Source organism: Nomascus leucogenys, chromosome 10 (assembly GCF_006542625.1).
Source record: "Nomascus leucogenys isolate Asia chromosome 10, Asia_NLE_v1, whole genome shotgun sequence".
NCBI classification, from domain to species: domain Eukaryota; kingdom Metazoa; phylum Chordata; class Mammalia; order Primates; family Hylobatidae; genus Nomascus; species Nomascus leucogenys.
This window is the reverse complement of record NC_044390.1, coordinates 89,102,254-89,115,099: the sequence shown is the minus strand read 5'-3', so window position 1 is coordinate 89,115,099 and position 12,846 is coordinate 89,102,254. Positions and strand designations below refer to the sequence as shown.

Sequence of the window (12,846 nt, the reverse complement as noted above, 5' to 3'; positions counted from 1 at the left end):
GTTGCAAGCTATGGGAGAGAGGCTGTCACACTGGGCTCAAATGAAGCCAATCTGCAGAAAGGAGGTTTTCAGTTGCCTGCATTTCCCTCCAGACATCTTGCCACCGTCATCATCATTGACACACAGTTGCGGACGCTTATTGAGTACTCACTATGTCTTAGGAACTACATTAAGTATTTGATATCCATTCAATCACTTCCACATCTTCCAAAGGCATGAATCTACAGGAAGGATGAATCCTAGGAAACAATTTTCAGAAAGTAGCAGATGGAGGAAGAAGGAAAAAACTCCTCCTTTTCCTTCTCTTGGTAAATGATAATATTTTTACTCCTCGCAGATGGTGCCTCCCTGGAATATTTTCAGCAGTGGCAAAGGCAGATTCCTCTGGACTGCCTGGGGCTTTTCACGGCAGCTTTCACTACTCCATTACCTTCCACTCTGGGACCTCTTGGAATGGATGGTTTTGGGGGCATGTAAAGATAAAGGCAGAAGAGGTGAGAGAAGAAGGGGAAGGGGCGGAATTGGTGGCATGAAGGAGGAATTTTACAATGAGAGAGAGAAAAAGGAGAGGAGACAGGAGGGGAGGAGAGAAAAGGGAAAGGAGAGGGGAGGGGAAGAAGAGGGAAGGGAAGAAGAGGGAGAGGAAGCGAGAAGGAAAGGGGGAGGAGGAAGCTGGGGAAAGGAGTGGAATGGAGTTTGAATCTCCCATGTGAAATAGCACCCTATGCAACAGACAAACTACGTCTGGAATTTCCTGCCTGCTGAGCAACACCATTGAACCCAGATGCCGCTCTCAAGTTCATGTTCAGTCACACATGTTCCAGTTGGAGCTCTTAACCGAACTTTAAAAGACACAAGTCTAGGCCGGGCATGGTGGCTCACACCTGTAATCCCAGCACTTTGGGAGGCCGAAGCAAGTGGATGACCTGAGGTCAGGAGTTCAAGACCAACCTGGCCAACATGGCGAGATGCCATCTCTACTAAAAATACAAAAATTAGCCGGGCGTGGTGGCTCATGCCTGTAATCCTAGCTATTCAGGAGACTGAGGCACAAGAATTGCTTGAACCTGGGAGGCAGAGGCTGCAGTGAGCCAAGATTGTGCCACTGCACTCCAGCCTGGGCGACAGAGCAAGACTCTGTCTAAAAAAAAAAAAAAAATACAAGTCTGTTATTAGTTTAAAAAGTATCCTTCTCGTGGTATTCTTTTTCCCCCAACATGCATAAAATTCCCCTATTGCACAACACTCTCAAAGCGCTGGAAGAGATTTAAAAGCATTACACTTACCAAGGGATACACCGGGGCGCTTTTATCCTTTTCATCCTTTTGAAACAGAATGTCCTCTGTGGTGCTGGACACCAGTGACTCCCGGGAGATCCCTGCTTTGGACTGGATGTCGGATAGTCTCCTTTCTTGTCTCTCCTCTCTGTTTTCTGGCTCCAAGTCCCTTCTTTCTCGTCCCAGTTCATCTTGGGGCATCCGGTCGGTTTTCTCCTCAAGCTCTCCCGAGGGCTGCCTTTCAGGGGAACTAATCTGTTGTTCCTCAGGACTGATTTGATCCAAATCAAGAAATTCAAGTTGTGTGCTCAGGTCTCTTAAAAGCTCATCTGTTTCTGCATCATCCAATTGTAAGGAAAGCTTTGACTTGCTACCTCTTTGGGTTTTCTTTAAAAAGAAATAAAAGATCATGATTCCACATACAGTACGTGCTGCTACTCACCATTTATTCACCTTTTCTATTTCTAGTCAGCCAGTCTTAGTGTTAGCCTCACCTAGGAATTATGAAATGTTTTTTAAAAGAGGCTGGAACATTTTGTACTTAAAAAACAAAACAAGATGGGGTATAATAGGTCACACCTGTAATCCCAACACTTTGGGAGGCCAAGAGGAGAGGATCACTTGAGCCCAGGAGTTCAAGACCAGCCTAGGCAACACAGTGCCACCTTATCTCTACCAAAAATGAACAAAATTAGTTGGGCGTCGTGGTGCATGCCTGTAGTCCCAGCTACTCAGGAGGCTGAGGTGGGAGGATTGCTTGAGCCTGGGAGGTTGAGGCTGCTTGTGAAAGATCATGCCACTGTACTCCAGCCTAGGTGACAAAGTGAGACCCCAGGAAGGAAGGAGGGATGAGAGGAGAGGAGAAGGGACAGGAAGGGGAGGAGAGGGGAGGGGAGGGGGAAAAGGAAAAGATAAGAAAACAGCCGGGCATGGTGGCTCACGCCTGTAATCCCAGCACTTTGGGAGGCTGAGGCAGGCGGATCACGAGGTCAGGAGATAGAGACCATCCTGGCTAACACAGTGAAACCCTGTCTCTACTAAAAATACAAAAACAAAAAATTAGCCGAGTGTGGTGGTGGGTGCCTGTAGTCCCAGCTACTCGGGAGGCTGAGGCAGGAGAATGACATGAACCCAGGAGGCGGAGCTTGCAGTGAGCCAAGATTGCACCACTGCACTCCAGCCTGGGCGACAGAGCGAGACTTCATCTCAAAAAAGAAAAAAAAAGAAAAGAAAAGAACAGGACAAACACAGGTGTGTTCGAGTTTATTCTTGGCCCACCAGCCAATGCCCACAATGGCAAAATCATTCTTCTAAGTGGCACTAGTGGTCTCCAAAAGGCTGACTAGCTACAGACAGTGACCTTTTCTTAGGGCACAGCTAAGTTCTCCTACTGGGAGCAGTCTGTGGGAAGCCTACACTCCTATTATCATATCGACTCCATTCTAAGGCGAGCACCTCAGCTGTGGCACACACCTCCTCCAGGAAGCTTTCCCTGGCCATCCTCCAAACTGAGTTAAGAGGCCCTGTTTCATCTCCTGTGCATCTTTCAGTCACTGCACTCATAGGTCTGCCTCCCTACACACCTTAGAGCTCCTTAAAAGAATGGATTGTGGCCAGGTGCGGGGGCTCCTAGCACTTTGGGAGGCCAAAGCTGGTGGATAACCTGAGGTCAGGAGTTTGAGACCAGCCTGGCCAACTAAGTGAAAGCCTGCCTCTACTAAAAATACAAAAAAATCAGCCAGGCGAGGTGGCGGATGCCTGTAATCTCAGCTACTCAGGAGGCTGAGGCAGGAGAATCACTTGAACCCGGGAGGCGGAGGTTGCAGTGAGCCGAGATCATGCCATTGCACTCCAGCCTGGGCAACAAGAGTGAAACTCTGTCTCAAAAAAAAAAAAGAATGGATTGTGGCCAGGCGTGGTGGCGTGTGCCTGTAATCCCAGCACTTTGGGAGGCCAAGGTGGGCAGATCATTTGAGGTCATGCGTTTGAGACCAGTCTGGCCAACATGGTAAGACCGAAACCCCATCTCTACTGAAAATATAAAACATTAGCTGGGTGTGGTGGCGGATGCCTGTAATCTTAGCTACTCAGGAGACTGAGGCAGGAGAATAGCTTGAACCCAGGAGGCGGAGGTTGCAGCAGGCCGAGATTGTGCCCCGGCACTCCAGCCTGGGCAACAGTGAGACTCTGACTCAAAAAAAAAAAAAAAAAAAAAAAAAGGAATGCATTGTACCTTATTTGGTTTTGTGTTCCCATAGTCTGGCCTATACTAAGCATTCAATTAATGATTCTGAATGAATTGATGAATGAATTAAGATGACTACTTACTGGGAAAATTCCTGATGTGATTGAGTGGGAATCGGTAATCTGTGCCTCCAAACGGCTCGTGGACTCTGTGACTTCTTGGGGCTCCACTGTGGTTTCTTCCTGTATTCCTGAAGCCTCCTTCTCCTGGGCTTCTCCAGCCTTTTCCTCAGTTTCTTCCATGACAATCTTTTTGTCCTCCTTCCCCTCCTCCTCCTCCCCTTCCTCTTCACCTGTTTTCCTCTCCTCCTCCTGAGACTCTCTCCATGCTAATGTGTCATCTTTTGATTCCTGTTGTGGATCTTCTACTTCTTTATAATTTGGATTGGCTTCCTCCTCTTCTTTCATTTCTGTTTCTCCATTTTCTCCTGTTGCTTCTCGGGGAGCTTCTTCTGCATCTGACATTCTTCTCTGTAGAGTTTCCTCTAGAGAGATTTTGACCATAATAACCAGCCGGCCCTCGGCTTCCCATTTCCATCTCCTAGTGCACTAACCTATTGATGAAATGTGCACAAATGGCTTTCTTTGTTCCCTTTCTACAGGAATAAAAAGAATGTCGTGTTTCTGACCAGGCACGGTGGCTCATGCCTATAATCCCAGCACTTTGGGAGGCCAAGGCAGATGGATCACCTGATGAGGAGTTTGAGACCAGCCTGGCCAACATGATGAAACCCCGTTTCTACTAAAAATAAAAAAATTAGCTGGGTGTGGTGGCGGGTGCCTGTAATCCCAGCTACTTGGGAGGCTGAGGCAGGAGAATCACTTGAACCTGGGAGGCAGAGATTGCAGTGAGCCAAGATCACACCATTGCATTCCAGCCTGGGTAACAAGAGCAAAATTCTGTCTCAAAAATAAAAATAAAAAAAGAATGTCATATTTCTGGCCAGGCACAGTGGCTCACGCCTGTAATCCCAATACTTTGGGAGGCTGAGGCGGGAGGATCACTTGAGGTCAGGTGTTTGAGACCAGCCTGGCCAACATGGTGAAAGCCCATCCCTACTAAAAATACAAAAAGTTAGCCAGGTGTGGTGGTGGTGCCTGTAATCCGAGCTACTAAGAAGGCTGAGGCAGGAGAATCGCTTGAACTCGGGAGGCAGAGGTTGCAGTGAGCCAAGATCATGCCACTGCAGTCCAGCCTGGGCAACAGAGTGAGACCCTCTCTCAACAAAAAAAAAAAAAAAAAAAAAAAAGGTCACATTTGTGGGAAATCTTTTTTTTTTTTTTTTGAGACAGAGTTTTGCTCTTGTCACCCAGGCTGGAGTGCAATGGCACGATCTTGGCTCACTGCAACCTCCGCCTCCAGGGTTCAAGTGATTCTCCTGCCTCAGCCTCCCGAGCAACTGGGATTACTAGGTGTCTGCCACCACACCCACCTAATTTTTGTATTTTTTCAGTAGAGACAGGGTTTCACCATGTTGGCCAGTCTGGTCTTAAACTCCTGACCTCAAGTGATCCGCCCGCTTTGGCTTCCCAAAGTGCTGGGATTACAGGCATGAGCCATCACGCGCAGTTGGGAAATCTTAAAGTATATGTATTTGTGGCCCAGATCTTAAAAATATTGATCCAGGGCCTGTCAACTTTCTAGGAATAAACACCTTGTAGCCTTTTTACTCATTTAAAATATATTCATATTCCCACAGGCAGCGAAATGCATAACCCACATATTTGCAACAATTCTAGAAACAGGAATACGAGAAGCAGGGTAGCCTAGTGGTTAAAAGCAAGGGCCTTGCTGTCAGCTTGTCCTAGCATTGAATCCCATTTCCACCATGTACTTGCTCTGTGACCTTGGGCAGGTCACTTTACCCCTCAGAGTCTGCATTTTCTCATGGGCAAAATAAAAAGAACAATCCTAAATTCTAGGGTTGTTGTAGAGAAGAGATAAAATACATAAAATGCTCAACACAATTCTGGCACATACAGCTTGAAAAAATGGTAGCAGTTGTTATTATTTGAAAGAAAAGCAACCCTAATGTGCAAAGAAATGAACAGTTTGAAAGCCTTCTGACATATTCTCCCATTTATTCCTTACAACAAACAAGAGTTTAAACTAGGAAAACAATAAGGATGGATACTTTATCCCTAAAGAGTTGGACCCCAAACAAAAAAAAATCCCCACATTTTCAGTGACATTAGAATAAAAGAACTCAACATTTTGAAAATAAAGTCCCAAAGAGTACAGAGTAGAAAAGGTATTTCTATTTCTTAATTTCTTTCTCAGCACTAAATGTATCAGCTCCTCAAATTCATCTCTGGTAAAATAATAACAATAATAATAAAATAATGAATGAATGAATGAGTTTGAGGCTCTGAGAGGTGAAGTGACTTATTCAAGATGACACCGCTAGTAAGAAAGAGATCTCTGGCACTTAGTTTCTCCAGCTGAAGAATTACTGCTCTGATTCAAGTCTAGGGCTCTCACCACCGAGCCTCTTCTGACTGAGCCCAACTTCGCCGGCGCATCTGGACAGCCGGGTTCGAGCAGCAGAGGTTTGGGGCAGGGGTGCCAGGTGCGTGGCTCTGCGGGGGGATTAAAGCCCAGGTACGGCCTCTGCCTCCAACTCAGGTCTCCCTGGGGCCGCCCCAGGCCCCACAAGGGCCAGGTCGGGTGAGCGCCCCCCAAGGGGTGCCAGACCCCGCCAGGCCGGGGGCCCCCTCGCCAGGGCCGCGTGGCCTCCGCCCCGGACTTACAGAGAGCACCCACCCCGGTCTTCAAAAGGCCAGAGTCGTCCCGCCGCCTGGACCCCTCAGCCACCACCCGGGCCTCCTTCCACCGGCGGCCACCTTCTCCACCAGCTCCCTAGTTCTGGTTGCCACCCAAGGTCCGTCCCCATGGCAACCGCCGCCGCCGGAAGCGACAGGCCCTAAAGCGACAGGGCAGGGCGGTGGTCACGTGCCAGGAAGCGGTGACGAGCGTGGCCAACGTGCCCCCTGCCGGCCGCTGGCGGCATAGGCTTTCCTCGCTTTTCTCTCCCTCTGCTCGTGCGATCCCCACCTTTTCACATGGTTCCGTCCCCTAAGAAGCTGCAGCGGCCAATACTGCCAATTTTTACTTTCCACAACCTTGGCAAGATGGGCTGGAGAAGCATGAACTCGGATACAATTCTCTTTTCCAAAAGCAAATTGAATTTCCAGGTCTCACGGATGCAGCACACAACTGTCCTGCCTCCTCACCGGGCACCGCGTGTTGCAGACAATTCCAGCTGGCTGGGGGCAGATATGACACAGGGTGCACCAGCTTGTGGTTCTCAGCACAAAGCGTTTCTGCAAAACCAGTCTGGCTAAATCTGTTAGGATCATTCCACGTCAAAGTGGCTCTCCACTAACATCTCATGGAAGACGGCAACAGGTGGCCACACGGGTTTCCACTGGGAGCCCTGCAGGAAACCAGCCAGAGCCACTGAGGCAGAAGGCTCTCTGCTGCTGTCATTTTAGGAGAATGTGAATAATTCTCCCCACCCACACTACCACGCCCCAGTGATGGTAATTTGATTAATATGCATACATCTTAAAATAAAAAAGAAAGGATAAACTGAGGCAAACTGTGTTTATTATAGCCTGAGACTTTATAAAGAGACTGGAAAATACGTGGAACTAGAACATGCAATTTAAACAGCAAACACTGGTAAACACAGCATGTCTGTGGCTACCAAAGGGGAATACGTGTTGCTGTCGGGTCAAACAGAGTTTGAGGGAATTCGCCCAATAGGAGGGCTTTGGAATTGAGTGTGAGAACCTGTGGCTGGAGGCACACAGCAATACCAATCCCATCAAGGCGAGCTGGTATCTGTATCCAACCACAGCAAAACCAGTCCCAAGGAACACAGGGCATGCCTGGCAGAACTGCCAAAACAGAAAGTAGTGTGCAAGAACTGGGGAAATGAACACTGATACCATGGAGAGGAAAAAAAATAATTCAAAGCATTGGCAGGAATCCCTGAGAACCATTTTACCATCTTAAAAGAGACAAAAAATAAAAGGGAGGAAGAATAAGTATTTTCAAGAGGTCTGATCTACTCGTTCCTATCCATACCTCAGTGGTTTACAAAATAGCGCTGATCTCAGGGCATAGCCAGGAGGTTCAGTTATAAAAAGTCAAACTACCAGTGAGCTGGGCGCAGTGGCTGACGCCTGTGATCCCAGCACTTTAGGAGGCCAAGGCAGGAGGACTGCTTGAGCCCAGGAGTTCGACACCAACCTTGTCAACACAGGGAGACCCTGTCTCTACAAAAAATAAATTAGCTGTGCATGGTGGTGCACACCTGTGGTCCCAGATACTTGGGCGGCTAAGGCAGTGCCCAGGGGGTCAAGCCTTCAGTGAACCTTGATCACGACACTGCACCCCAGCCTGGGTGACAAAGCAAGACCGTCTCCAGAAAACAAAACAAAAACACACAAAAACGGAGGGGTTCTTACTACCGAAGTGAAAGGAGGTTGCTGCCCTCTGGTGGGTTCCTAAAGAGGAAGTTGACACACCACGCTGGGCTACCTGGGAAGCCTCCAGGCTTTCCCTGTTCTCCAAAGGGAGCTACTATGGCCCTAACCGCCCAGCTGCTGAGGAAGCACAGTACTTAGCAATTTCCGTATCCACAGCAGCAAGGCCTCAGTGCAAAGAAATATGTTGGTCAAAGCCTGACTTCGCAATTGCTAGCCTGTTTTGCCCAACTTTCTATGAAGCTCTTCTGACCCCGTCTGAGCTTTGGTTTGGGAGGGTCATAAGAAATTCAGTTGGGGTGACAACAGGGTATATCAGCACTGTAAAACTCTTTATTAAAAATAATAATAATAATAATCACACCAGTACCTGCCAGAATAACTCCCGCCCACTTGCCCACAATCCAGGGAATTCCTATTTAGGGCCGTGGCCCAATTTGCGAAAGAGGCCAAGCATAAGTTTTTAAGGATGCCTTAATCCAGGGAGATTACACTGGTGGGCCACAGCACTGCCACCACCCAGAAGTTCAGGTTACAAGCCTCTTCCAGATCCTTATGCTTCAGGGAGAGAAGACAAATTGGAAATCCCTAGACCAAAGTCCATCGCAAGGGAAGATGCTTTCCTGTTACTGTTCCCCAGGGACAATCATCTTTGCAGAGGAATAATGTTGCAGCTGGCAGAAAGAAGAAAAGGAATGGCGTAAGTTTGGAGGCTCCCTTCAGGAAGGTCAGAGGCCGAGCCCTTCTGACCTTTTCACCAACGTTCTTTCATTCTTTTAAAGCAAATGCCCAATGCATGAATGAACTGGAGAGACTCCCAGGAGAGACACTGGGGCTCCCTCTGCTTCTACAGCTGTAGTCTCGTTCCTACCACAAGGATTTATCTGCAGTTTCCATGCAAACTGGGGGTTCCCATTATTCCCCAATGTCTCCCCAGCCTTCCCCTCCAGCTTCATGTTTAACAAACATTCAAATGATGCCCCAGTGAGAATGAACAGAAACAGATACTTTACCCCAGCAGTCCTTTTCCTGCCCAGCGTGTTGGAACAAGTCTAAGCTGGTGTTTTTCCCCCCTGCGGATCACCATCACATTCAGGGGCTTCTGAAAAGAAAATAAGCTCGTTTTGTGTTCAGCCTCGTTAGTACTCAGAGATGCAGGCTAAAATGCTGCGATCCCAATTTTTGCCTATCAAATTGGTAAAGATTTACATTTTCAGCATAATCCTGTGGTTGGTGAGAGGGTGGGGAACGTGGCACTGCACTCTCAGGGCAGCCAGGGTGCTCATCTCAGTACCATCTTCCTCAAAAAACACGTGTCCCCCCACCAACAGTCTTTAAAAGGTATGTCCAAGGTACATAGTACACAATTACAAGATGACATACAAATGAAGTGTTCATTCCAGGGCTGTGTAGAAATTCAAAAACTGAAAACACCAGAAATGTCCATCAATAGGTATTGTTCAAATACAGTACGGAGAATGAAGGGTTTTAGTCAAAACAAACCAAAACCCCATGAACCTATTTGATAATATTTTCTTTTTTTTTTTTTTTTTGAGACAGATTCTCGCTCTGTCACCCAGGCTGGAGTGCAGTGGCGCAATCTTGGCTCACTGCAACCTCTGTTTCCCAGGTTCTAGCAATTCTCGTGCCTCAGCCTCCCAAGTAGCTGGGACTACAGGTGCCCGCCACCACACCCGGCTAATTTTTGTATTTTTAGTAGAGACAGGGTTTCGCCATGTTGGCCAGGCTGGTCTCAGAACTCCTGATCTCAGGTGATCCACCCACCTGAGCCTCCCAAAGTGCTGGGATTACAGGCGTGAGCCACCGTGCCTGGCTGATAATATTTTCTAAAAGGACACCTGTGTTGCTCTAGTGTGCAAAGTTTTCTGGAAGAACATGAAAAACTTGTTAAGAGTGGTTACTTCCAGGCCAGGCGTGGTGGCTCACACCTGTAATCCCAGCAGTTTGGAGGCCGAGGCAGGCAGATCACAAGGCCAGGAGATCGAGACCATCCTGGCTAACACGGTGAAAGCCCATCTCTACTAAAAAATACAAAAAATTAGCCGGGCGTGGTGGTGGGCGCCTGTAGTCCCAGCTACTCAGGAGGCTGAGGCAGGAGAATGGCGTGAACCTGGGAGGCGGAGCTTGCAGTGAGCCGAGATCGTGCCACTGCACTCCAGCCTGGGCAACAGAGCGAGACTCCATCTCAAAAAAAAAAAAAAAAAAAAAAAAAAAAAAAGAGTGGTTACTTCCAGAGAGGACTAGTCCTTTGGAATAAGAGGAAGATGTTTACTTTTACATATTTTCATACCATTAATTTTTTAACCATCTGTATGTATTACTTTATTTTTCTGAGACAGAGTCTTGCTCTGTTGCCTAGGCTGGAGTGTAGTGGTGCAATCTCAGCTCACTGCAACCTCAGCCTCCCAGGTTCAAGTGATTCTCGTGCCTCAGCCTCCTGAGTAGCTAGGACTACAGGCATGCATCACCATGCGCAGCTAATTTTTTTGTATATTTAGTAGAGACAGGGTTTCACCATATTGGCCAGCCTGGTCTCAAATTCCTGGGCTCAAATGATCTGCCTACCACAGCATCCCAAAGTGCTGGGATTTTGGGCATGTGCCACCATACCTGGCATGTATGTATGTATGTCTTTTTTTTTTTGAGACGGGTTCTCCGTCACACAGGCTGGAGTACAGTGGCACAATCTAGGCTCACTGCAACCTCCGCCTCCCGGGTTCAAGCAATTCTCCTGCCCCAGCCTCCTGAGTAACTGGGATTACAGGCACACACCACCACGCCTGGATAATTTTTGTATTTTTAGTACAGATGGGGATTCACCATGTTGGCCAGGCTGGTCTTGAACCCCTGATCTCAGGTGATCCACCCACCTTGGCCTCCCAAAGTGCTGGGATTACAGGCATAAGCCACCACACCCAGCCTGTATATAGTACTTTAAAAAATTAAAATTAAAGAGGGGGAGTACATACCAAAGAAAATTACAAATTAAAATATGATATTCAGGCATGGTGGCTCACGCCAGTAATCCCAGCACTTTGGGAGGCAGGAAGATCACCTGAGCCCAGGAGTTGAAGACCGGGCTGGGCGTGGTGAAACCCTGACTCTACAAAAAGTATAAAAATTAGTGAGGCATGGTGGTGTCCACCTATAGTCCCAGCTACTTGGGGGACTGAGGCAGGAGGATTGCTCAAGCCTGGGAGGTCGAGGCTGCAGTTAGCTGTGACTGCACCACTGCACTCCAGCCTGGGCGACAGAGTGAGACCCTGTCTCAAAAATAAATAAATAAATAAATAAATAAATAAAACAAGATGCCATCAAAATCTAAAACTTCTGTGCATCAAATGACACTATTAACAGAGTGAAAAGGCAACCCACATGATAGGAGAAAATACGTACATGCTGGGTACGGTGGCTCACGCCTGTAATCCCAACACTTTCAGAGGCCCAGGCAGGAGGACTGCTTCAGCTCAAAAGTTCAAGACCAGCCAGGCAACAGAGGGAGAGCTCGTCTTTACAAAAAATATATATATATTTTTTTTTAATTAGCCAGGTTTGATGGTGCACATCTGTAGTCCCAGTTACTTGGGAGGCTGAGGTGGGAGGATCACTTGAGCCCAGAAGCTCAAGGCTGCAGTGAGCCATGAATGTGCCACTGCACTTCAGCCTGGGTGACAGAGTGAGATTCTGCCTTAAAAAAAAAAAGAAAGAAAGAAAATACATGCAAATCATATATCTAATAAGGATTTAATATCCAGAACATAGAAAGAACTCCTATACCTCAACATCAACAAAAAAAATCTGATTAGAATATGAGCAAAGGGCCAGGTGCGGTGGCTCACGCCTGTAATCCCAGCACTTTGGGAGGCCAAGGCAGGCAGATCATGGGTTCAGGAGATTGAGACCATCCTGGCTAACACGGTGAAACCCCATCTCTACTAAAAATACAAAAAAAATGGCCAGGCGTGGTGGCTCACGCCTGTAATCCGAGCACTTTGGGAGGCCGAGGTGGGCGGATCACGAGGTCAGGAGATCAAGACCACCGTGGTTAACACAGTGAAACCCCGTCTCTACTAAAAATACAAAAAAAAATAATAAAAATTAGCCGGGCATGGTGGTGGACGCCTGTGGTCCCAGCTACTAGGGAGGCTGAGGCAGGAGAATGGCGTCAACCCAGGAGGCAGAGTTTGCAGTGAGCCGAGATCGCGCCACTGCACTCCAGCCTGGGCAACAGAACGAGACTCCATCTCAAAAAAAAGAAAAGAAAATGAGCAAAGGACTTGAATAGACATTTCTTTCTTTCTTTCTTTTTTTTTTTTTTTTTTTTTTGAGACAGGGTTTCACTCCTGTTGCCCAGGCTGGAGTGTATGGAGCATAGTGACACAATCTTAGCTCACTGCAACCTCCGCCTCCTGGGCTCAAGCAATTCTCCTGCCTCAGCCTCCTGAGTAGCTGTGACTACAGGCACAAGCCTCCACGCCCGGCTAATTTTTGTATTTTTTTCCAGAGACGGGGTTTTGCCATGATCCCCAGGCTGGTCTCAAACCCCTGAGCTTGAGTGATCCACCTGCCTCGGCCTCCCAAAGCACTGGGATTACAGGCATGAGGCACAGCGCCCAGCCTAAATAGACATTTCTTCAAAGAAGATATACAAATGATCAAAAAGCACAGGAAAAGATGCTCCATGTCACTAATCATAAGAGAAATGAAAATCAAAACCACAATGAGATTCTACCACATACCGATTATGAAACAGAAAACAAGGGCTGGCGAGGAAGTGGGGAAACTGGAGCCCTGTGCACCGCTGGTGGGA

The 12,846-nt window shown here is 47.7% G+C and overlaps 2 protein-coding genes across 3 annotated transcripts in view; both read right to left on the bottom strand.

The window, feature by feature from the left end:
• The window catches only part of WDR66 (WD repeat domain 66), an 83,675-nt gene extending 77,246 nt beyond the window's left edge, over positions 1 to 6,429 (bottom strand). Inside the window, exons 1-3 of the mRNA XM_030821540.1 lie at positions 6,273 to 6,429; positions 3,606 to 4,006; positions 1,287 to 1,664 (exon numbers count right to left, since the gene is read on the bottom strand). Of these exons, the coding sequence (XP_030677400.1) occupies positions 1,287 to 1,664; positions 3,606 to 3,986 (759 nt within the window). The 5' untranslated portion in view covers positions 3,987 to 4,006; positions 6,273 to 6,429. The remainder of the gene's footprint in view (positions 1 to 1,286; positions 1,665 to 3,605; positions 4,007 to 6,272) is intronic.
• A 699-nt stretch (positions 6,430 to 7,128) lies between these two features.
• Positions 7,129 to 12,846, bottom strand: part of PSMD9 (proteasome 26S subunit, non-ATPase 9) — a 29,420-nt gene continuing 23,702 nt past the window's right edge. Inside the window, exons 5-6 of one of the 2 annotated variants that reach the window (XM_030821541.1) lie at positions 9,029 to 9,117; positions 7,129 to 8,689 (exon numbers count right to left, since the gene is read on the bottom strand). In XM_030821541.1, coding sequence (XP_030677401.1) covers positions 8,662 to 8,689; positions 9,029 to 9,117 — 117 coding nt within the window. In that variant the 3' untranslated portion in view covers positions 7,129 to 8,661. The remainder of the gene's footprint in view (positions 8,690 to 9,028; positions 9,118 to 12,846) is intronic. The other variant, XM_004089464.2, reaches the window with a different exon arrangement.